The 23,521-nt window shown below is 37.6% G+C and overlaps 1 protein-coding gene across 5 annotated transcripts; it reads right to left on the bottom strand.

The window, feature by feature from the left end:
- Nucleotides 1-1,350: 1,350 nt before the first annotated feature.
- TRA2A (transformer 2 alpha homolog) lies at nucleotides 1,351-23,270 on the bottom strand. 5 transcript variants are annotated; one of them, XM_032873232.1, is made up of 10 exons: nucleotides 23,048-23,270; nucleotides 22,439-22,528; nucleotides 13,160-13,471; nucleotides 12,746-12,879; nucleotides 9,089-9,254; nucleotides 7,799-7,987; nucleotides 3,888-4,003; nucleotides 2,076-2,201; nucleotides 1,690-1,757; nucleotides 1,351-1,533 (listed from the first exon to the last, which is right to left on the bottom strand). In XM_032873232.1, the coding sequence occupies exons 5-10, from the start codon at nucleotides 9,119-9,121 to the stop codon at nucleotides 1,523-1,525; spliced, it is 543 nt and encodes a 180-aa protein (XP_032729123.1). In that variant the 5' UTR covers nucleotides 9,122-9,254; nucleotides 12,746-12,879; nucleotides 13,160-13,471; nucleotides 22,439-22,528; nucleotides 23,048-23,270; the 3' UTR covers nucleotides 1,351-1,522. The 5 variants fall into 5 exon arrangements, with proteins under 5 accessions (XP_032729123.1, XP_032729131.1, XP_032729141.1 ...); XM_032873240.1 differs by having other exon boundaries at nucleotides 13,171-13,471; XM_032873250.1 differs by lacking the exon at nucleotides 13,160-13,471.
- Between the last annotated feature and the right edge of the window lie 251 nt (nucleotides 23,271-23,521).

Raw genomic sequence — 23,521 nt, 5'->3', positions numbered from 1 at the left:
GAGTGTCTGTCTTTAACTCGGGTCATGATTCCAGGACCCTGGGTTCAAGCCCTACCTCAGGCTCTCTGCTTGATGGGGAGCCTGCTTCTCCCTCTCCCTGCCACTCTCACTGCTTGTGTTCTCTCTAATAAATAAAATCTTAAAAAAAAAGAAAAAAGAAAAGGAGAGGAAAGAAAAACAAGGATTTTTAATATTTTCCCAAAGATTTTAGTTGAGAGAGTGTGCAAGCACACCTGAGCAGGGAGAGGGGCAGAGGGAGAGGCAGAAGATGACTCCCTGATGAGCAGGGAACCCCATGCGGGCGGGGCTCAATCCCAGCACCCTGGGATAAGGACCTGAGCCAAATGCAGATGCTTAACCAAATGAACCACCCGGGTGCCCCAAAATAAGGATTTTTAAAGACTAAGAGAAAGAATTACATTCGGTATAAGCAAAAATATTAGGAAAAGGACTGGTTCCCAAATCAATCCAGTTATATAAGTTATATATATTTTTCTCATTCTACCACAATAAAGAAACAGTCCCATTTTCAAAGAAATTAACTTTTATTTGAAAGGAGACTACTTTTCCTCACACGTATCTTCTAAAGGACTCTATACTATACAATAATAGCCTGCTTAACCATTGTCCCCATACAAAAATTTCTAACAGCAAAGTATACAATTGCTCTAAGTAATAAATAATAATCCTTCACTGATTAAGGGAATACTTAAATTTCAATAAATTCAACACAAAAATCACACTTTAAGTCTTAACAGATGTATTTTAAATACAACATGTTTTGTAGGAGTCCACAAGCTTTCATCTCTTAAAAAACTGACGTAATTTTTAGGGTTCAAAAATTTCGTTCTTCAAAAGAAATGAACAAGTGTTTTCTTCTATAGCTTCATACTTTCTACACTCAACTATTTGACTGCTCCATGCCACCCCAAACTTGACATGACTGAACTACTTTATGTGTTACTACCTTCCCCAAAAGAAAGTTAAAAAAGGAGTTCGTTGTAAATGGAGGTCTCTAGTATAATGTCTAATACAATACCTAACACAAAAGAAGCTTTAAAAAGGTCATTTCTTTCCTCATTTGATTAGCCAGGAGTTAATTTTCTGTAAAAGCAAAGGAAAGCAAAAAAAGAAAAGAAAAGGAAAAAAAGAAAAAGAAAAAAAGGAAAAAAATCGTTTACAAAGCGTAACACTGGGGGTTCCTTTTTTTTTTTAACTTAAGATGTTTACTCAAAATGACAACAATTACATCTTTAAGAGTATACTAAAAGGGGTGGAAACAGCAATACAACTGACAAAGTGTAGATGGTGAATAAACCAAAGATTTTTTTAAGGGTTCTTTTTAAGAAGTAAGAAGGATTAGAAGCTTGGGGAAATCCAGAATTAAACAAAAAACAAACCCAAGACCCAAAACCAAACCAAAACAAACAAAAACCCAAAAGCAAACCAAACCAACACACACACACACACACACACACACACACAAAGAAAAAGATGTCCTCATCTGCAACCATTCTGTGTATCAATAGCGTCCTGAAAGAGAGCAAAAAACAAAAGTCAAAATGACAATTACAGTTTGACTTGTCTATTATTTGTCCAAATATCAACAATCTCCATTTACCCTAATTTTCTAAAATAAACCATTAATTACAAATGCTTCTTAATGCTACAAAATAAAAGTATACGTACTTGGGCTGTAGGAACGAGATCTTGATCGTGATCTGTACCGACTATAGTAAGGAGAAGGTGATCTTCTTCTGTAGGAAATAAAAGATTATTTATAATACCACAAAATCACTCCACTGAGGCAGGTGGAAATAAAGATTCCCCATCATTCAAATACTATTTCATTCTCTGTGTGCCAGTTAATACCAGAACAGCAAGCATATGGTACAGCAAAATACTGGGCAAATACAATTAACCTTTCTCAATCTTGAGAAAATCATTTTCCTCTACTTTCTCAAGAAACCATAATCTATTTTTAAATATTTTTATTAATATGTATGAAACATAAAAGTGCCAAATAATACAACTACTATCTAATTTAGAACAGAAATTACAAATTAAAACATTACCTGTACCGGTAATCATAGTCTTCATATCTGTCATATCCACGATCATATCCTCTATCATAGTAAGAATCTCGACGCCTGCCACCTCCTCCACCTCCACCACCACCTCCACCACCGCCACCGCCACTACTACAGAAAAATGTAAAAATTTTACATCAATGTGATTATTTTCCAGTTTCATTTAATAACAACTGGTACTTAACCAAAATGGAGGGAGGCAGGAAGATAAGGGAGAAAGAACCACCCTTTTCAAGTCAGTGACCCCCATGTCTCGCTTTGCTGACTCCCAGGGTATTATTCTGCTTTGGTTTCCTATTCATTACATAAAAAACCAGGAATGATTTCAGAAAACTCTCAAACTATAAACTGTTCTTTTATTAATGCACTACCCAAATCAGCAGGACCTTTTCTTTTCAAGAAGCAGAAATGAAATACGGTGCTGGGAAATAGTACCAAAATGCTAATAAGATGTGAGTGACGACATTAGTCAAAAACAATAAACATCAAGCACTTAAAAAGGTTAACGACCCTGAACAGCAGAATTAACTACCTTACACTGAGGCCCAGCCCTAAAACAATTTCAAGCTCTGGCTTTTAAATCTTCAGCAGCAAATTTAAACCCTTAAGCACTTTATCCTGTAATTTTTCCCAACTCCTAATCACAGGGACAGTATTTTCACTTTAGTTTTTGCAGGCTCTTCTTACCAAATTCTACATTCTCCCCAGGAAGGTTTCAAAGTAACTGAAAGCCTATACTCCCTCTTTCATTTTTGTTTTTTTAGGATTTTATTTATTTGACAGAGAGAGAGAGAGAGAGGGAACACAAGCAGGGGGTGGGAGAGAAAGAAGCAGGCTTCCTGCCGAGCAAAGAGCCCGATGTGGGCCTCGATCCCAGGACCCTGGGATCATGACCCGAGCCGAAGGCAGACGACTAAGCCACCCAGGCGCCCTTTTTAAAAAAATTTTATTTCTTTATTTGACAGAGAGAGATCACAAGTAGGCAGAGAGGCAGGCAGAGAAAGAGGGGGACACAGGCTCCGGCTGAGCAGAGAGCCCGATGCGGGGCTCGATCTCAGGGTCCCAGGATCGAGCCTCGCATCGGGCTCTCTGCTCACTGGGGAGCCTGCGTCCCCCTCTCTCTGCCTTTCTGCCTACTTGTGATCTCTGTCAAATAAATTAAAAAACAAAACAACTTCCTTCAGTTGTTTTATATAAAAAAAAATTTATAAAAGCCTCTATTTTCTGCATGATGTGAAAACTGGCTTAAAAAAAAAAAAGATACAGGGCGCCTGGGTGGCTCAGTGGGTTAAGCCTCTGACTTCGGCTCAGGTCAAGATCTCATGGTCCTGGGATTGAGGCTCACATCGCATTGGGCTCTCTGCTCAGCAGGGAGCCTGCTTCCCCACACCCCCACCCCCCTCCCGCCTCTCTGCCTACTTGTGATCTGTCAAAAAAAAACAAAACAAAACAAAACAAAACAAAACAAAACACCCCCCCATCAGTAAAACTCTTCCCTATCCACAAGGCTTCCAAAGTCACGTAAGAATAGAAAGAGAATACTTAAAAGCATACACCATTTTTCTAGTATTTAATAATTTTTCTATTTGTATAGCACCAAGGAAAGAGCCAGGAATGACTTTGACAGTTTAAATTTGTCCCTCTCCTCAAACAGATGTAAGAATATACACAAATTAAATAACTTTCGACTCTTATCATAGGAAAAAAATAATTTTATCTTTTGATTAATCAGAAGTTTGCATACATTTCTGGTGAATTTCTGGCTTTTAGTTTAGCTTAAAAAATTTGAAATCTTACTGAGTTGGTCTGCCCATGTAGATGCCAGGTGTAGGTGTGTGCGCTCTCTTGGTAATAGAATAATCCACTCGAATTCTTCTACCATCCAACTCCATTCCATTTGCCCTTTCCATAGCCTTTAAAGGAGAATAGGCACAGAAAGTCATGCATAGTTCACTAATGAGAAACTACTAAAACTGCAACAAACTTAACACATTTTCCACTTGAAATTTAAAAACATTACAATTCTCTAAACTTCGTTCCCAAACAAGGGCCTGGATTTTACATGCAAATCCTTGCTATACGCATGTCAACAGCATTGAGTTTTCTTATGTGCACACACACACTTATTTAAACACGCCTCTGATGAAACACTGGGGGCAGCTACTGAGAAAGAAACATACAAGTTGGGCAACTCAAGTCTAGGCAACTCCACGCAGAAACTGCAATTCAGGGGACCAAGTCTAGGTTAGCCAAAAACCATTCCTTAGGTAACACACTGCCATCTAGTGAACTCCAAATATAAAAGAACTTCTAAACCTGCCAGTAAGTGCTCCTCTCTTTAAATCTGCACTCCCATTCCCTATCACTCTGTTCTTCAGCACTAATACCAATAAATGGGATAGTAATTCCAACTACTCTACCACATTTGCAAGTTCCTTGGAATTAAAGTAAAATGCCATTATCATTTATTTTATAAAGAAACAAACCTGACAGGGTGGTTATGGGAGGACTCAAGAGCTAGGACAAATTTCTTAACAAATTTTGTATTAAAAAAAATCTTGGGGTGCCTGGGTGGCTCAGTCATTAGACATCTACCTTTGGCTTGGGTCATGATCCCAGGGTCCTAGGATCAAGCCCTGCACTGGGCTCCCTGCTTGGCAGGAAGCCTGCTTCTCCCTCTCCCACTGCCTCTGTTTGTGTTCTCTCTCTCGCTGTGTCTCTGTCAAATAAATAAATAAAATCTTAAAAAAAAAAAAAAAAATCCTGGGGCACCTAATGATTCTTTAGGCATCTGCCTTCGGTTCAGGTCACAATCCCAGGGCTCTGGGATCAAGAGCAGGGAGCCTGCTTCCCCTCCCTGCAAACCTCTCCCCCCCTGCTTGTGGTGTCTCTCTCTTTCTCAAATAAATAAATAAAATCTTAAAAAAAAAAAATCTAATTGATACTTCACATCAGATACCATACTGTTTTTAAAATTGAAACCTGTATCTCTTAATTGAGAAGAGAAATCACAAATATGTAACCAAAGAAAGTCATAATATTTGATAGGGGGAACTGGATAACTCAGTGGGCTGATGTGTCCCAGCTCTTGATTTTGGCTCAAGTCATGATCCCAGGGTTGTGAGATCAAGCCCCAAACTGGGCTCTGCACTGGGCAAGGAGCCTGCTTAGGATTTTCTCCCAGCTCCCAGCTCGTGCATATGCATGATCTCTCTCAAATAAATAAGTAAATTAGAGAATGCTAATTAGAATGTCTATTACATAAATGACTTACAACCTGGAGTGTTATTTTGTCACAATTATCTGAGGTTTTTCAACCTCCAACATTATTGATGTTTTTGGACTGCCAATTCTTTATTCTGGGTGGCTATCCTGTACATTTTAAGAGTTTTGGCATCATTCCTGGCCTCCATCCACTAGCATCTACTATTTTTGAAAGATTATAACTTTTACTATTTATTATTTTTTAAAGAAGATTTTATTTGAGAGAGAAAGTGAGCAAGAGAGAGAGAGCATACGAGAAGGGGCAGAGGGAGAAGTAGATTCCCTGCTGAGCAGGGAGCCTGACTTAAGGGCTCAATCCCAGGACCCTGGGGTAATGACCTGAGCCAAAAGCAGAAGCTTTACACTGAGCCACCCAGGCACCCCAGATATGCTTTTATAATGACTGATTGTGTTGCAATCACATGCTCTTGATGCATAGAGCAATTACCAACTACTATCACATGTAAAATGGTACATTTGCCATTTATTAGGTTTTTTGTCTGTTTGTTTTTTTAAAAGCTCTATGCCCAATGTGGGGCTCAAATTCATGACCCTGAAATCAAAAGTTGCATGGTCTATCAACTGGGCCAGCCAGGTGCCCTGCCATTTATTAAAATTTGATTAAAACAACAACAACACTTACTTTTTTAAAGTAATGGAGCCCAATATGGGGCCTGAATTCACGACCCTGAGGTCAACACATGAGCGGAGATCAAGACTGGGATATTTAACCAACTGAGCCACCCAGGTGCCCCCAAAAGGGTTTGATAAAACTTTAACAATGAGCTTCAAATTCCTTAAAATGGAATTTTCTAACCCAATCACTATGAATTTTAGTATAGCGAAAGCAAGCCTACTGCTCTCTTTATAATCCAGTATCTAATACATTAAAGCAGCACAGCTTCAGGGGCGATTGGGTGGCTCGGCTGGTTAAGTGTCTTGACTCTTGATTTTGGCTCAGGTCATGATTGTGGTGTTGTGATAAGGAACACCGCTTGGCGCTCAGCACAGAGTCTGCTCGAGATTCTCTCCTTCTCCCTTTATCACCCACTATGCTCTCTCTCAAATCAAATCTTAAAACAAAACCCAAAATAATTCTATGTATATTTTAATTAAAGAACAAAATGACAGATGAATATGAAAATAGAAAAATAAAGCTCTTTGTCTATACATGGGGAGCTAATTCTATACAAAATTAAACAGATCAGACAAATAATTTCTTTTTAATTTAAAAAAGATTTTATTTTTAGTAATCTCTACACCCAGCACAGGGCTTGAACTCACAACCCTGGGATTAAGTCACACACTCCACACCAACTGAGCAAGTCAGGCACTCCAAAATATCATATAATTTCTAAAAAGTTAGCTTAATCATCTGCTTGGAATAGGAGTAAGGTTTAGTCAAAAGAGGATTTTTTTTTTTTTTTTTTTAAGATTTTACTTATTTGAGGGAGAGAGATCACAAGTAGGCAAAGAGGGGGAAGCAGGCTCCTCACTGAGCAGAGAGCCCAATGCAGGGCTCGATCCCAGGATCCTGAGATCATGACCGGAGCCGAAGGCAGAGGCCCAACCCACTGAGCCACCCAGGCGCCCCAAAAGAGGACATTTATATACTTTACTTTTTCCATTAACTCAAACACATATACCTCTGTTTACAAAGCCAGATTTCAATCAGGATATGCCTATACCACAAAATATTAGTTGGAAAGTGAAACTGGCAATTTCCAATTTAACAATGGAAGGAAATTTTTTTTTTGTTTTTGTTTTTTAAGATTGACTGATTTGGCAGTGAGATTACAAGTATGCCCTGAGGCAGGCAGAGAGAGAGGTGGAAGCAGGCTCCCTGCTAAGCAGAGACGCTGACTCGGGGCTCAATCCCAAGACCCTGAGACCAGGACCTGAGCCGAATGGAGAGGCTCAACCCACTAAGCCACCCAGGCACCCATTTTTTTTTAAAGATTTTATTTAGGGACGCTTGGGGGCTCCGTTGGTTAAGTGTCTCCCTTCAGCTCAGCTCAGGTCGTGATCTCAGCGTCTTGGGATTGAGCCCTCTCCTCCCTGCTTCTGCTTTCTCTATTTCTTTCACATAAATAAAATCTTAAAAAAAAAATTAAATATTTTATTTATTGACACAGAGAGAGTGTCCACGTGCACAAGCAGAGGGAGAGGGAGGGAGAGAGAGAAGCAGGCTCCCCACTGAGCAAGGAGCCTGACGAGGGGCTCGATCCCACCCTGGGATGATGATCTGAACCGAAGGCAGATGCTTAACCTACTAAGCCACCCAGCTGGTGCTAAAAGGAAGAGTTTGAACCAAACTCAGGTTAAGGAATGAAAAAGAACAGGTTATAAAACTGGGAGACTATTAGTCAACTTTTAACAGTATAATCAAGCACATCAGAAAAATTTCAAATTGAAAAATTATAAAACTATAAAAACAAAATTACCTCCTTTGAGTCATCTATTCTTTCAAAATAAACAAAAGCAAATCCTCGTGACCGACCAGTTCGCTGATCATAAACCACATTGACACCACTCAATGGTCCATATCGAGAAAATACTTCACGAAGATCTCTCTCTGTTGTGTATAAACTGAGGCCAAACACTCCAAGACAAGTGTTGGGATCTGGATTTGCCTGGTGAAAAAGATGTGATTTAATTTCAAGCTCCAAATTGAAATAAAAATTAATAAACACAGAAATACTTTGCTTAGAACACTCCTCTAATACACAAAGACTATACTATTTCAAGTCCCTTGGGAAAGAAGAATTTAAGAGGAAAAAAACCAGACGAGCTATATTTTTACAGTTCACAGTACACTCAGGCCCTCTTTGGAGTATACTGCCATTGGAGCCTGAATAAAAACATCCCCACATTTTTGGTCCAGCAATTTTCAGAATGTATCCTAAGAATCCACCATTGTTTAAAGCCATATTTATGGTTTATTCAAATGTTTTCTAGCTTACAGATTTGTACTTAATAGGACTTTATAATGGCTGATAAGACTTTCCTCCATTTTCATTCTTACCAAGGATATTCCTTCAAACTTCCCACTAAACAGATTTGAAAATCTATGTACATATTTCAAAACATCATGAAATAGCAGACTCCATCAGAGTTAAGTAATTCAGCATCACATGGTGGAACAGCACACTACAGCAGTTAAGCACAGGAACTTTAAGAGTCAAGCAGGCTGGCTGAAACCTGGGCTCTGCCAGTTAGCCAAAAACCAAACCTCAGTGTCACATGTCCCAGACTCTTATCCATTAAATGTATTGAACAACTGCATAGTGCTCAATATGTGTTAGCTGTTATTACTACATGTACTTCTTGTCAGCTTCCCTTAATCCCCACCAAAACTTTTTCATCTCAATATTCTCAACTCAGTTTATACTTTTGATTTTAATTCTTAAAACATATATTCCCCACAAATTTCTTTTAACTACTCAAAAGTTAAGAAAATATATTTAAATGTATACAAACAATATTCATATAATTAACGATGTTTCTGGAGTACCACTTTACTTTTTATTTCCTAAGTAATCTCTACACCCAGTGAGGGTCTCAGACACATAACCTTGAGATCAAGAGCCACACGCTCCACTGACTGAGCCAGCCAGGTACCCTTGGAGTAGCACTTTAAAATAATGGTCTAATCTCATGAAAGTAAGATATTATGCTATGACTAAACACATAGAGACAAAGTAAGTTTTCAGTAATTTTCAAAAACCACAAACCCTGCTGCCTGTATGTCTTCTCCGGTTAGACATTGGAGAATGACTTCGACTTCTTCGACGCCGGTATTCTGGTGTGTATGACCTACTTCGAGATCGTCTCCTATGAGAGTGAGAATGGGATCTGGATCGAGTGTAACGTCTATGAGAATGCCTCCTTGACCTCGACCTTTGAGAGAAATACATTTAGGTAAAAATACTGAAACAAGATGGCTAATGACAAAGATCTATACATGTATCCCAGTTCCCTTCTGAGGAAAGAATATTCTTCCTCTTGTTCTCTTAATCACTACAATCATCATGTTCTTAGTCTACTCCTTCTACACCCTCTTCACTTTACATTACAAGCATGTTGTAACTCAACCTTCTTTAAAAAGTAAAATATAGATTAGCCCTAAGGAAATCCTGCAGTATTCTGTGACATGGATGAAACCTGAGGACATTATGTTAAGTGAGACAAGTAAGTCACCAAAAGACAAATACTGTGATTACACTATATATATATAAAGTTCTTAGGGTAGGCAAAATCATACAGACAGAGTAAAATGGTGGTTGCCAGGGGCTGGGAGGAAGGGAAAACAAGGAGCCACTGTTTAGTGGGTATAGAATTTCAGTTTTACAAGCTGCAAATAGCTCTGGGGACAGATGGTGGTGATGCCTGCACAATATGAACGTATTTACTATCACTGAACTCTACACTTAAAAATGACTGAGACTGTAAATTTTATGTTTATCTTACCACAACAAAGACAACACAAACCACCAACTACTGTCACCACCACAGTAAAATCCTTTGATTCTTACCATCTTATCTTCTCAATATAGTTCTATATTCCCTTCACTGTTAAATACCATTTCCTTTCTTTCTTTAGCCCACTGCAATCTAGCATCTGCTAAGTTAATTCAACAACCTAAATGCCCATGTAATAGTCTTAATTTCTTCTAGCTTTCCAGAGCACCTCACCCATCCTCCACTGCTGATTCCTTAGTTCATCTCCTATCTCTACTTCAGTCACTGATTTTCTTTGCCTCTTAATGCAACAATTTCTTTCCTTTTTTGTTTTTAAAGATTTGAGAGGGACAGCGAGCACAAGGAGAGTGGAGAGGTAGAGGGAGAAGTGGGCTCTCTGAGGAACCCAATGCTGAGTTCAATCCCAGTAGTCTGAGATCATGACCTGAGCTGAAGGCAGATGCCTAACCAACTGAGCCACCTAGGCACCCCTTAATGCAACAATTTATTTACTGTTTATGTAAGCCATCCTTAATAAACATCTTGACCAGAAGTGATCAGTTTTTTGTTTTGTTTTGTTTTTAATGTGGGGCTTGAATTCACAACACTGAGATTAAGACCTAAGCTGAGATCAAGAGTTGAATGCTTAACCAAACTGAGCCACCTAGGTGCCCTACTGGTGATCACAGTCTTACAAAATAACTTGTTTAAGATGTTCAATAAATGTTATACATGCTAAGGGCCAGAAAGTTAAAAAAGACAGCACATGGGTGAAGGGAATAAAATTAGTAAGGGAAGATTATTCAAAACAAAGAAGGCTAACAATAATGCTGGGAGACATAAATTTTACTAGATAGATAAGGGCAAAGTGTTTTAGGAATGGCAAGAGCAAAGGTCCCTTGGCAAGACATGGAGATATGGTTCCTAGCAGATTTAGTATACTTTTAGAGACTTTCCATTTTCCTCAGCACTAATTTATAGCCTCAATGTAAAAGATAAACATTAATAAGAAAACCTCTCATTTAACATATCAATTGTTATTTTTATTTTTTTACAAGATTTATTTATTTGAGAGAGCACATAAGCCAGGAGAGGGGCAGAGGCAGATGGAGAAGCAGGCTTCCCTGATAAAGGGCTTGATCCCAGGACCCTGAGATTATAACCTGAGCCAAAGGTAGATGCTTAACTGAGCCACCAAGTGCCCCATCAATTATTATTTTTATATAGTAATGAAAAATGAGACATTAAAAATCCTTAAGAGTAGCTAACTTTTCTCTAAATCAGATAGTGGTAAACATTATGAAAAAAAACTTAAAAGAGCATGCATGCTCTTTAATGTTCTCAGGTTTGACGCTTGGGTAGAGAATAAATCAAGTGACTGGATATATGAGGGAAGAGAATTCTAGGCTGAGAGCAGCAAATGCAAAGGTACTAAAATGAAAATATGCTCATTTCTGTTTGCATACCCAAATTCTACACAGTGTTACTCTACACATGTAGATTTAATTAGAGTGGTTAGTAAATCAAGTTGGATCCTGGATATGATAAAGACAGCTGTGGACTCAAGTACAGTCCTTCAACCAATTCTTCGGTCTCCTGCTCCATTGGCAAGCAAACTCCATACAAAGACAAATTATGTCCCTAATCACGAAATTATGATTTACTGAATAACTGTCCAGGTCGTTTTTAAAACTTTCTTTCACCCACCCCTGTACATCTGGGACATCTGATACAGTGAACTCTGCAGTGGTTCACTGGAGTTTTTTGGTCAGTGGAAATGATAGTGGAGGGGCTCCTGAATCACCCAGAGACTCCCTAGCTGTATCTGGCCAGCTCCACCCTGAACACACTTAGTCACAATCTTCAGGTAAAGGATATAGCTGGAATATGAATCTTGAGAAATCTTTTCAAATCATTTCAATAATTAATACAACATAGATACATCAATGCTCTCTGTACTGAATTACATACTAAGTCTCTAATGGAGAAAATTACATTTTTGTTGCACAAATATTGTTGAAATAAAATCAAACTCCAGGGGCGCCTGGGTGGCTCAGTGGGTTAAAGCCTCTGCCTTCGGCTCAGGTCACGATCTCAGGGTCCTGGGATTGAGCCCCGCGTCGGGCTCTATCTCGGGGAGCCTGCTTCCTCCTCTCTCTCTGCTTGCCTCTCTGCCTACTTGTAATCTCTGTCACATAAATAAATAAAATCTTAAAAAAAAAAAAAATCAAACTCCAATCCTCAGTGCCAATACATTTAAATCAATCAAAACATTTAATTTATATTAATAGGTAGTAACTGATAGGTTAACCAGGCTAAAAGACGATCGGACTCTGCCTTATCTGAATCTTTATCTGGGGGTGCCTGGGTGGCTCAGTGGGTTAAGCCGCTGCCTTCACCTCGGGTCATGGTCTTGGGGTCCTGGGATCGAGTCCCGCATTGGGCTTTTTGCTCAGCGGGTAGCCTGCTTCCCCCTCTCTCTCTGCCTGCCTCTCTGCCTACTTGTGATCTCTGTCAAATAAATAAATAAGATCTTTAAAAAATTAAAAAAAAAAAATCTCTATTAGGAACGTTCATCTTTTTAAAAAATTTATTTATTCATTTCGGGGTGGGTGGGAGAGAGAAAGTGCATGACTGGGAGAGGGAGAGAGCAGCAGACTCCCCGCTGAGGTGCAGTCTGATCCAGGGCTCAATCTCAAGATTCTGAGATCATAATCCCATGCTGAAACCAAGAGTTGGTGCTAAACTGACTGAGTCACCCAGGTGCCCCCAGGACATTCATTTCTAAACTCTGGGGTTTAAGAAAAATTACTTCATGATTTTGTGAAATATCTATATAAAATGCAGCAAAAATAAGGAACCTGGTAAAAACTACATGGCCCTGAAAAGTCCAAGGAAAGCATCTTAAGCATTATTTTAAGGACACTTACCTGGATTTTGATCTTGATCGAGAATGGGATTCTGAGTGTTTGGAAACCCTTGATGGACTACGAGATCCTGACCTGCTCTCCGATTTTACACGAGCAGGAGTTCCCGTTGGAGATTTTGACTGAGAGCGAGACTCCTAACAAAGAAGACAGTATTACAAATGGCACTGGTCACGTAGATGCCTAACACCTAACATTTTAAGTACCGTAATTATTTATATTGATTGCTCCTGAAAAACAAATGGTTAGGCAACACCCTCCAGAAAAAATTTCAGCTCATTAATAACCCATTGTTAATATTGCTAACTGTCCTCAATAATTCCCTACTTGAACCAGATCACCAATTCTCTATTAACTAAGAAATCATGCAAATTCATCTACAACTTGATCATACAGACACTGGAACATAAACCATACATTTACTTAACCTAGGACCCATTCATTCTTCCAGATTCTTTTAATTCTACTTCACTCTTGCTTTCTACTTCTCTTCATTCTTCATTGAGTTTTTCATTTTTCATACTTCGTGTATTCTTCCCCAATTCAAACAATTCAAAATAGCCTTAAAAAAATATTCAAGTGCTTCTATCTGACCAATCTTCTGTTCAATTTTTTCCCCCATTCAATTTTAATTTTCTGATCTTTAATACTTTTCATTAGCCTTCTTTTATCTTGATTTATCTTCCACATTCTTGGAAAAAACTCTTCAATTTCTTCACGAACATTAACCTTAATGGAAAAAGAACATTTAGTATATTTAAGCACGTGGGGATTATAAAACTCTGCTGGAGTTCAGAATGTTATCTATCAAATGGAAAAGCCAGCAGGTAAAGTGCAAATAACTAGTTTATTAAAAAACAATTTTATAATCTTTAAAATTGTCCAAAGTCTAGTTTCTAACAATTAAAGAGAATTTACTGAATTTCTCTAAAATGTTTTTACCATATTCTTCACCCTCCTCCTCCCCTTTCATGTTTCATCCTAGTTCCTAAAACGTGAACATTTTTAATATAAATACTTAACCCAAGCATAAATCTAACATTAACTTTAATCACCCCCCACCTATGTCTTAAGTTTTTAGCTTATAACTTGAAGATTCTTAGTCATCTTAAAATAAGCTTTCACTAAGCCATGCTAAGATACCAAAGTACAGTTAAAGCAAAGCATTCTAGGCTGAAATTTGAACACACCTACCTAAACTCATATATTATAGGACACATGCTGAGGTTCAAAGAAGTAAAAAAATTAGTGAAATTACTAACATCTTTTTCCAAGTATGTCTGACCACTATCTTTGCATACTCCACCCTAATCAGAAACATATGTTCTGATGTAAAAGAAGCATAAAGAAAAAACTAAGGGGAAAAGAGGGCATGAAATTCTTAAAATTTCCCCTTTGGTTTATAAATTACTAATACATGTAATTTTGTAACTGTGCCATTTTAATATTCTGTATTATTCATGAAGTATCATAACATACAAAAATACAAAATTAGTATCATGGTCTTTACTTCTTGATCCCACCAATTCCATTCATAGTTTTGTGTATTTTATGCAGTTATGCATACATACATACTCCCTTCAATGACTATATCCTATATCAGAAGATTGACTGGCTTCTGAAAAAGTTGGATATAAATGAAAACTCTCCAAATCAAATGACTTAAAACTGATTAAGAGACTTTTTAAATTTGATAGGTATATGAGGCATTTATGACCAAAGTAGGACAGTCCATTTGAGCCTTGATTATTAGTGTAAACAATCACCCCAACTTCACACCATTTTTCATTTATGCCACAAGACTACCTATCACACAGCTTTCTTAAGACTTTCCTGCTACTTTGAGTTTAATGTCAAAAGACTTATTTACCAAGAACTGTACTAATGCTGCTAGGCCTATTTATCTTTCAGATGCAGACAAAACTGAAATATATAGCTACCTTTCTGTTTACTATCAACCTTTCTCATTTAGCTACCTACAATAAGTCTTTCACCACATCTCTGATACCCTCCTAAATTTCTCGACAAATGCCTGGAGCAGGCACAGCAATTCAGGCTTCTTCATTCACTGAAACTGTAAAACTGAAAACTGTAAAAGCATATTCAGTACTTAAAAAAAAATAATGGCTAATTTGCTTGTAACTGAAGAATCACACAGGCTAGTTCATTAAGCTGAGAAGAGTATCTTCCCCTCTCTCAGCTTTCCCTTCTATAAAGCTGATCCTGTGGTATAACATTTATGCTATTGTTGAACAGCAGTTGATAGAATAGTATCTATAAACATCACCACGGCTCATGTTATACATATATTTCAGAATGCTTTGCATTCTATGACACTGTAAAACCTTGAATTTTACAAATATATAAATCAAAGTCTTATATTAAAACTCAAGATTTATTCTTAAATGCTTTCATGAGGCTTTCTAGTACATGATAAAAATGTTATGGTCCAAATGTGTGTACATTCAATGTCCCAGTCTTCCCTCATAAATTTAATTGAAAATTGCCATTTCTTAGGAATTAATGTAAACAAGGCAACTTAATAACATCTTAAATTATAAAGTTTAATTTTCAGTTCTGGCATAGGAACTCATTGGAAAAAATGAAAATTTCCTTTTGGTTAACAAAACATTAAGATACAACAGAGTATCTTTTCAAAAGACATTAGGATATTTTTTAAAAAAGTCTTGCTTTTTAATTAAGATGTCACAAATACCTAATACCTCCTTTGTGGTCATCCTTCAGTTTTTATACCAGGGAAACCTGAATCTGCATAAATTTCTTCATGGAATCATTCAAGGTTAAGAAACAGTCTTAACTCCCTTGTAACACCTAATTACGAAATTGTCGCTACCATTCTAACTTCCAAAAACAATTTAGAAACTTATCTAAAAAGATAAATCAGTACCTGTCAGTAAATTTAATCCAAAGAATAAACTACAAAGCATAACATAAACTTTTAATTCTTCAGAATTATTTTTACTGCAATAAAAAAAAAAAAGCCCATCATTCTAAGAACTGGTAGTTAAGTCTTCATGCACACAAAAATGGTCACACAAATATTTGCCATTTTTAAGTAACTTTGTTTTTTAAAACCTAGTACCAAGGGAGTACCATTTTCACCAAACTGTGCTGTGCATTAGAAACCAAGGTACAACAAGTCCTTTATGGACAAATGCTAGATTATTCTTTTCTACCTTTGCCTCGTCTTCATTACGAAATGATAATTTCAACTTTTTCCAAAGAAATGCATTAACCTATTCGGAATTTGGAAACTGAATTGAAATTCCAAACAGAAAAATAAAATACTGATAAGGGGTGTTACCTGTTTCACTACCCTCTACTTAACCTACTCTTAAAGCTGTCCTGTCAAGAAATTCTGCAAATTCCTCAGTAACCTGCATGTGGATCCAGCAACCATTTAAAAATATGCTGTCTAGTTGAAATGGGCAGAATGACTCAATCAAATGATATCCACATTTTTAACAACAATCAAACAGGCTTCCAGTCTACCTTACCTATTATAAACCAGAAGCCAGGCAAAAAGTTCTCACAGTATAACCTGCTTAAATGGTGTATGTTTGTTCTTTTAACTATTCTTTATTATCAAGGTACTTCATATGATAGCTGAAGGACACAGCAAAAAAAAAAAAAAAAAAAAAAGGCGCTAACCATGAATACTAAGAAAGTACCACAGCATATCCAATTCAAGCAATCTGTGTTAAAATACAGCTGCATTTTACACACTGTAAATAACCACAACTGTGTACTATTCCTTCAATCAAGGCAAAGGTTATTAGATATATGCACACATTGTTGCAGAACATGAACAATTCCTACAGTAAACAATAACTGAAGCCTTATCTTTTAAAACAGCTAATATCATATAATAGGTGGAAGAAAAAAATTCCAACAATATATATGCTTAGTACTTAAACCCCATTAAAATAAACACATAACACATAAATGTTAAATTGTAACCCACTCTATTATTGTGGCAATGCAAATTCTATGCCAAGTCACAGGGCCATGTTTATACAAATTCAAGTCTGTAATAGCATAAAGTTTTAAAACAAACTTTCTCAAAATGTATTTTTCCCACTATTTTATGAAATTGGAGATCTATTTCCATAGAAATACATTAGTGCATTTAGGTAAATTTTATGTCCCAATGGGGGAGAGGTACTTAAATTACTCCAATAGCTTATAATATTTACTGTACTAAGAACTTCATTTTCGGGGGCTTAGGGGAAACTTCTGTTTATCCAATTCTTTAATTTCAGTCTACATAAATAGCAGTTCTTGAGTATGATGGACTCTTAAGCTTATAAAAGAAATACTTCCACTCTCTTCTTAACCCATAACTGCTATTAAAGCAATTCCTTAAAAAGAAAATACCTATATGCTGCATTCTAAGTGAGGTTAAAGCAGTCTTTTCTTTTGCAAAGACTCACAGATATTCTAACAGTCTTTACATTCTCTAAAGTTTGGAATAATTTTGGAAATGCTTAAAGAAATTACGTAGGAATCGGCACTTATGCATACATTACCAAATTCAAATTATTCTCAACTGTGAAATTACCTGTAAAATTTATATAATCTTTCATACAAATTTTAAATGATTTATAAACCAGCCAGCTTGTACATCATGATCAACTGTAATGTCCAAAAAGTTTAGCTATATTAAAAGCCAAAGAGTAACAACTAAAAGCAAACTGTTTACTAAGAACCAATTACAGAACTTTCTACTTGGGTTCTCATCTTCTAATATCATGGGACTATTTATGAATCTTCAGTAAGAAAGACTACAGGGCCTTAATTTAAAGAAAATAACTTCTTCTACCTCAGATTGGTCAGGCAGCCGTCACTTATACTCTTGGTGAAAATGATGAGACAACAAGGATTATACACAACTACATAATGAATGACATTAACCTAAAGGAGAGAGGGGAAAGAAACCACATTTCCTTTCATTATTTCCCTCTCAATTTTTTTTTTAAACAATGTTTAACTGATTCGTTTCCCCATCTGATCATTGCCATTTTCTCACCAGCACTTCTGTCCTGCTATATTTATTACAAAGGTAAACAAATAACAATCAGTATTAACTCATTTAGCATGCAAATGTATACCTTTTACAAAGGTCCCAGGGTTAGTAATTTGATGCCTGAGCACCCACTGATAGTATCAAAGAAAAGGTTTTCACTGTCAGGAAGATTCTAGGAAGTTATTATGTTGATTATTGATGGCCATTTCACACTTGTTACACCACATATGCCATAGGTTAATAATTTCAGTTCACTTACAAAAATAAATCCATAAACAAAGCTCATCTGTATTTTTTTACAACTCTCATTCCTAAGTATTTAAATCCCTTCAAATTCCTTCAGCTATCAGGACTTTTTATTTTCATTTTAGGAATGGCACAAACCATTAAGCATCCATGACAAATCTGTGCACTGCGGGCACATTTAGTTAACACTGCTTCTTTTAAAAATCCCCCCTTCTACTTAAATTAAGCAAATTAGCACCCTTCAGTGAAAGAGTCTTAAATATTAAAGTCTGAGCATTACAATGTTTAAGTTTACAAATTCTTTGCTTTAAGAAATGACAGAAGGAATAAAAAAGCATTAAAATTGCATAAATGATAGGACTTAACTTTAATAAATTAAACCCAAGACAGCGTTGTCTTGGGTTTAATACTGTCAGTCTCATGAGAAAGGAAGTCTTACCCTTTTGTAATAGGTTGATGAGATAGATGAAATTAAACTGAAGAAACTAAGAATTTTTAAAAGCTAAACTGCTGACCTGACATTCTTATCTGTAAAACAGAGATTCCATTTTATTTGTATTTTTTTTTAAAGGAAGGGAGAGGGTAAACCTCATTTGTATCCTCACATTTATTAACATTTCATCAACAGAAAAATTAAAAGCCTAGTTTAAGGTTTTTTGTTTCATTTTTTTAAAGTCAGTAACCAAGGTGGGTTTTGAATGGCACAGTCATCACACCAATTATTACAAATCAGATTTCAGGGAAGAAAAAAAGGCTTCCCGTATTTCTGCTATTCTTTAACAAAATCTTTACACACATTTTAATTCCAAATGGGTACAGAGGAATCTGTATTTTGCTTTACACTTCTGTCATCCAGTCAAACCATCTAATGTATTACGAAGGGGGAACACTAGGGGTTGCTTAAAAATATTCTAGCTACAGGATGCCAGAACTCTGAATAGGAGACAAGTATTATTTTTCCTCTTCAATAACAAATATGGAATTATAAGATGGATCCCTACATGAGAATCATAAACCTCTATTAAAAGCGCCTGGGTGGTTCAGTGGGTTGGGCCTCTGCCTTCGGCGCCGGTTGGGTCATGGGCTTATGGTCCAGGGAGGCTCTCTGCTCAGCAGGGAGCCTGCTTCCCTCTCTGTCTCTGCCTGCTTGTGGTTATCGCTCTCTGTCAAATAAATAAATAAAATCTTTAAAAACAATGGGTCACTGTATGAGAAAAAAATTGGGCTTAACATTTTTCTAAAATTGGTCAGAAAAACAAATTAGGGATAGAGGGCAAATAAAATGGCAAGGAAAGCTTAAACTCCATTTCCCTTAATTTCTATGAAGGAGACTACAATTTTTTTGAGACCTAAATCCTATTTTAGTTGAAGTTGTGTGAAGCAAACAACTCTTTTTATGATGACAACAAGCAAATTTATAGCTCAAGTGCCAGCCACACTTTCAGCTCCAAAAGACATTTCCACTTAAAATATTTTTGTTAAGTTGATATACATGTCCCCAACAAATTGCTTTAATGAACCTATTTATTTTAAAGGCACCCTTCTTCTTCTGGATCCCTTGAAAATGTCTCACTCATTCTTCATATCCTACTGCTGTCCTGTTTAGAGTTTTCATAATTTCTTTCCTTAAATAGTTCAAGTATGCTTTGCTGCTCCTCTAGTACCAGTTCTTCTGTTCTTTACTAAAGTCCTTTCATTATGCCACTCCCAGAATTAAGAATCCATATATGCCTTCTTACAGCATATCTGATTAAGTCCAAATCCCTGTATCTAGAATTAAAAACCCCCCATTATCTGACTGCCTATCTAGCAAATCTATCCTCTCACTACCCCCACAAACTCTTCATTGTCATATCCATACAATCAATCTATTCCCTAACCATAAAATCCAACGTGAGTTTTACATATTAGGTAAAGCATTCCCTTTCCCTAGCTCAGCTCCATTTTCTAAATTCCCTATTAATTCTATCACAGGACACTTGATTATATACTTACTTTTACCCAGATATGAGCTGTCAGTCATCTCAAATTAGACTTTAAGTTTTTTCCCTCAAGAACACCTGACTTTTACTAAAAAGGCAGATGCTCAAACAGTTTTACCTCAGGCAGAAAGGAATTTTGATTGGTTAACTATTGGGATTACTAATAACAAAATTCAACCAATTATAATTTTCTACCCTAAAGTTCTTTTACTCCAGTCCTCTACAATGGAAGAGACAATCTATAGTTTTTAGCAAACACTATTAATGTGTCTGAGACGCTGAAGTGCGGTGTGCTCCTTTTTAAAAAAGGAAATCAAAACATATACAGCAAAGTGTATATATGCAGTGAGCAATGGACTCGGACCTGTAAACCCGACTCCTGGCTACGTGTTCTTCTAGGCCTCAGTTTTTAATTTCTAAAAAGGTATGAGTACTCCAACCCTTGTAAAATGATTCTAAGTAGAACATGTGAAAATATGTCAATGATCTGATGGTGGGGTAGTAAGATTAAAAATTGCTATAAAAATAAGAACTATTATTAGTATTAGTCCTGTTTCTTCAATGTGTTCTGCAGTCTCTAGAAAATTACCCTCTAATTCTAGGTATCTCTTCAGTAAGATGGGGTTAATATGTACTATTTATTCCATAAATAAAGCAAATGAAATCTGACCTGTCAATGTGTCCTCTACTTTATTTATAAAATTTGAAGTGTAACTACTTAAAACAACAAAACTTCCAAAACATCACTTGAAAAATCCTGTTTTGAGCCTCTCTAAATGGGTATTACACTTAGATATGAAGATAACACAACGTATTCTATAAAAAATTTTTTTAAAAAACTGGTTTGTGGTTAGCAGATAAGAAATCACAGTAGTTTAAAAACCAAAAGCACTAGTGAATATTAAATTAAGAAACAATTAAAAAAAAAAAAAAAAGAAAAAGTACACCCTCAGAAAAGCTTCTGGTATTCTTCTAATTCTTTAACCAATTACAAACAAAGACAATTACCCCAACCTACAAAAGAAAAAAAAAGATGTGACAGGTAAGGACAGGCGTATTCAATCTGCTGAGTTCTTTTACATTAAAATACACTTAGGTATCTCCTGTCAAAAAATATTGTCATGACCATAAACACTGTAAGAGGGGGGACTGAGAACCCTTTTTTTTACTAACACAGAATATTAATGCATACATGCATTTTAGCATAAAACTGGGTAGGAATCTTACATATATTGCTTTCTCAAGTGGTTAACGTGACAGTTACCTAGAACTTGTTCGTTCCATTCCTCGACTTGATGACTAATTAAGACGTAAAAACTTAAAAGGAAAACAACATCCCAAATAGCAGTACTCTTCACTTTTCCACAAACCAAATAAAAACAAACATTACCAAAAAAATAAATTTCTGTATTAAAGTCAATGGAAGGAAATATTAATGGATAGAAAATTTCTTTCCGTAACTTCCTCACATGATCAAAAACAAGCAGCGTGCAATTACCAAGTATTTTTATTACAAGATTTTTAAAAAGTTTTGCTCCATCAACACCTCATTCTAAGAAAAAAGCAGGTTCAACTACTCACTTGTATCTGTGATTTAGATTTTATTTTAAAAATCCAATCTTAAAGGCATCAAAAAGTAGTTTCGTTTCTAACCCATTTAAACCTTTTTCTTCAAAAAGAACAAAAGCCTAAATCCACCTTCTGATTTAACTGTCTGGTTCCAAGTATTTATATTATGAGCTTCTAAAAAAGACAAAATTCATCCCATCCTAGCACACACCTTAAGTGTTTTTATGCGTTTCCCCTATTGACTAGAATACCAACACAACAGCAAGAACATGCTGCCTGGGGATTTTCTTTCCAGGATTTCATGCTAACCCACTTCCACCAATTACCACTACAGGAGGGTAACTTCAGAAGTAGAACTCCAACTATCAATGTTCTACTACATCTAGGTTGAGGATAACGTATCTTTGTGATCCTTATATTTACTGACCCCGAATAATGGAAATCCTCGAGCTCCCTTTGTAGGTGGATGGGGTGAGAAGAAAAATGGGAGGGGGTCTGTAATTTTCAATTACAGAACAGTGTAAAACTGACTAGCTATTTTTAAAATACTGGGCCACAAAATTTGTTCAGTTATGTAAGATTAAGATTTGTTTACCGTAAAAACCTGTAAAGAAGTGGTTTTTAGATAAAAGATCATAGGAAGAAAAGCATTAGAAGTTGAGATATAAAGGAGAGAGAAAAAAACCCAACATCATGGAATTAGAAAAAATCAGGCGTTATAGCATTTCCACATTCATTTTGAAGTGAAAAGAAAGCAGAAGGGACATTAAGGGAAAAGGGCTCCTTGCGTAGTTTTCCCCTCACAGCTCTCGTCTTAAGAACGCTTAAGGGTCGGTGCGGTCGTTGACTAACCACTTCATTAGGCTCGTCCCACCTTCAACCTCAAGGCTTTCGCCTTTATAGACGCAACGCCGCCGGTTCCAACAGAGACGCGGCCGCTCACTGCAATAGAGAGCCAAGGAGACACAGGCCCCAGCTAGTCCCACGCCAGCTTCTCCCCGCCCGGACAACAGCCCCGCGCAGTTTCGACCCCGAGACCCTCTACGATGCTCGGGGTCGCCAGAACACCGCAGGAAGCACCTACCACTATCCGGCCGGAGGGGAACTCCCTGCCGTCTCCTCCCGCCCCACCGCGACAGGGACCCACTCCTCGGAACAGAGATAAGGAAGCCTCAGGGGTGGGGAGAAGGGAGGGCGCACTGCGGGGGGGAAATCGGACCCAGGAGTCCAGGTGTCAGTCAGTCTCCAAAAAAGGGGGAGAGGGGTTATCCGCGGTGTTTGGGGAAAGAGTGGAACCCAGAAGCCATCTTGGTATGTAAGGAAACAACCGCGATGGCTCCAGAGGCTGCTCCCCGCGGGCCCCCGCAGGACTCCCCGCAACCCCGCCCGACCGCGCTCGTCCCCGTGAAACCCCGAGCATCGGGCCGCCGCCGAAGACGGCTCCCGCGGCTTTGTACTCACTCTGCCCTCGAAGTTGTTCTCCTCTACATCACTCATGTCGGCCAGGTGCTCCCCAGAACTAAATAAGAGACAAGTCTCGGCTTGAGGGCCGATGGCCTAATCAACCGCTGACTGGACCGTGGGGAGGAGGAAAGAGTCGGCAACAACGGCCGCTCCACTCCACTCCCACTCGGTCGCAGGCTCCGGCAAAATGGCGCTGGCCCCGCCAGAAACCTTCTGGCCTCCCAGTGCGCGACGTAAGGGGGCGGGACGTCTCTGTGGCGTCTCTAGCCCCGCCTCGCGCGAGGCTTTGTGGCGGTCCCGGCCTAGTAAGGGGAGGATAATCTGTGTTGGGAGTCTCGTTGGGTTGGAACAGACTTCCCAGCAGAGTGACCTCCAAACTTAGGACCCCTTTCTAACACGTCAGTTCTTTTGAAGATCTTCAGTAGCCAGATGAGCTTTTATTGATGTTGGCCCCTTTAAATATTTTCCGAA

Source organism: Lontra canadensis, unplaced genomic scaffold, assembly GCF_010015895.1.
Source record: "Lontra canadensis isolate GAN:19392208 unplaced genomic scaffold, GSC_riverotter_1.0 scaffold2, whole genome shotgun sequence".
In the NCBI taxonomy this organism is placed as follows: Eukaryota; Metazoa; Chordata; class Mammalia; order Carnivora; family Mustelidae; genus Lontra; species Lontra canadensis.
This window is presented reverse-complemented; position numbering and strand designations above follow the sequence as displayed.

Excerpts from the sequence above, each read along its gene's own strand:
- TRA2A (XM_032873225.1), bottom strand. The coding sequence starts at position 23,083 with ATGAGTGATGTAGAGGAGAACAACTTCGAGGGCAGA. Across the intron at positions 2,202-3,887 it reads TACATGGGCAGACCAACTCA|TAGTGGCGGTGGCGGTGGTG; the intron begins GTAAGATTTCAA and ends ATTTTTCTGTAG. Across the intron at positions 1,758-2,075 it reads GACTATGATTACCGGTACAG|AAGAAGATCACCTTCTCCTT; the intron begins GTAATGTTTTAA and ends TATTTCCTACAG.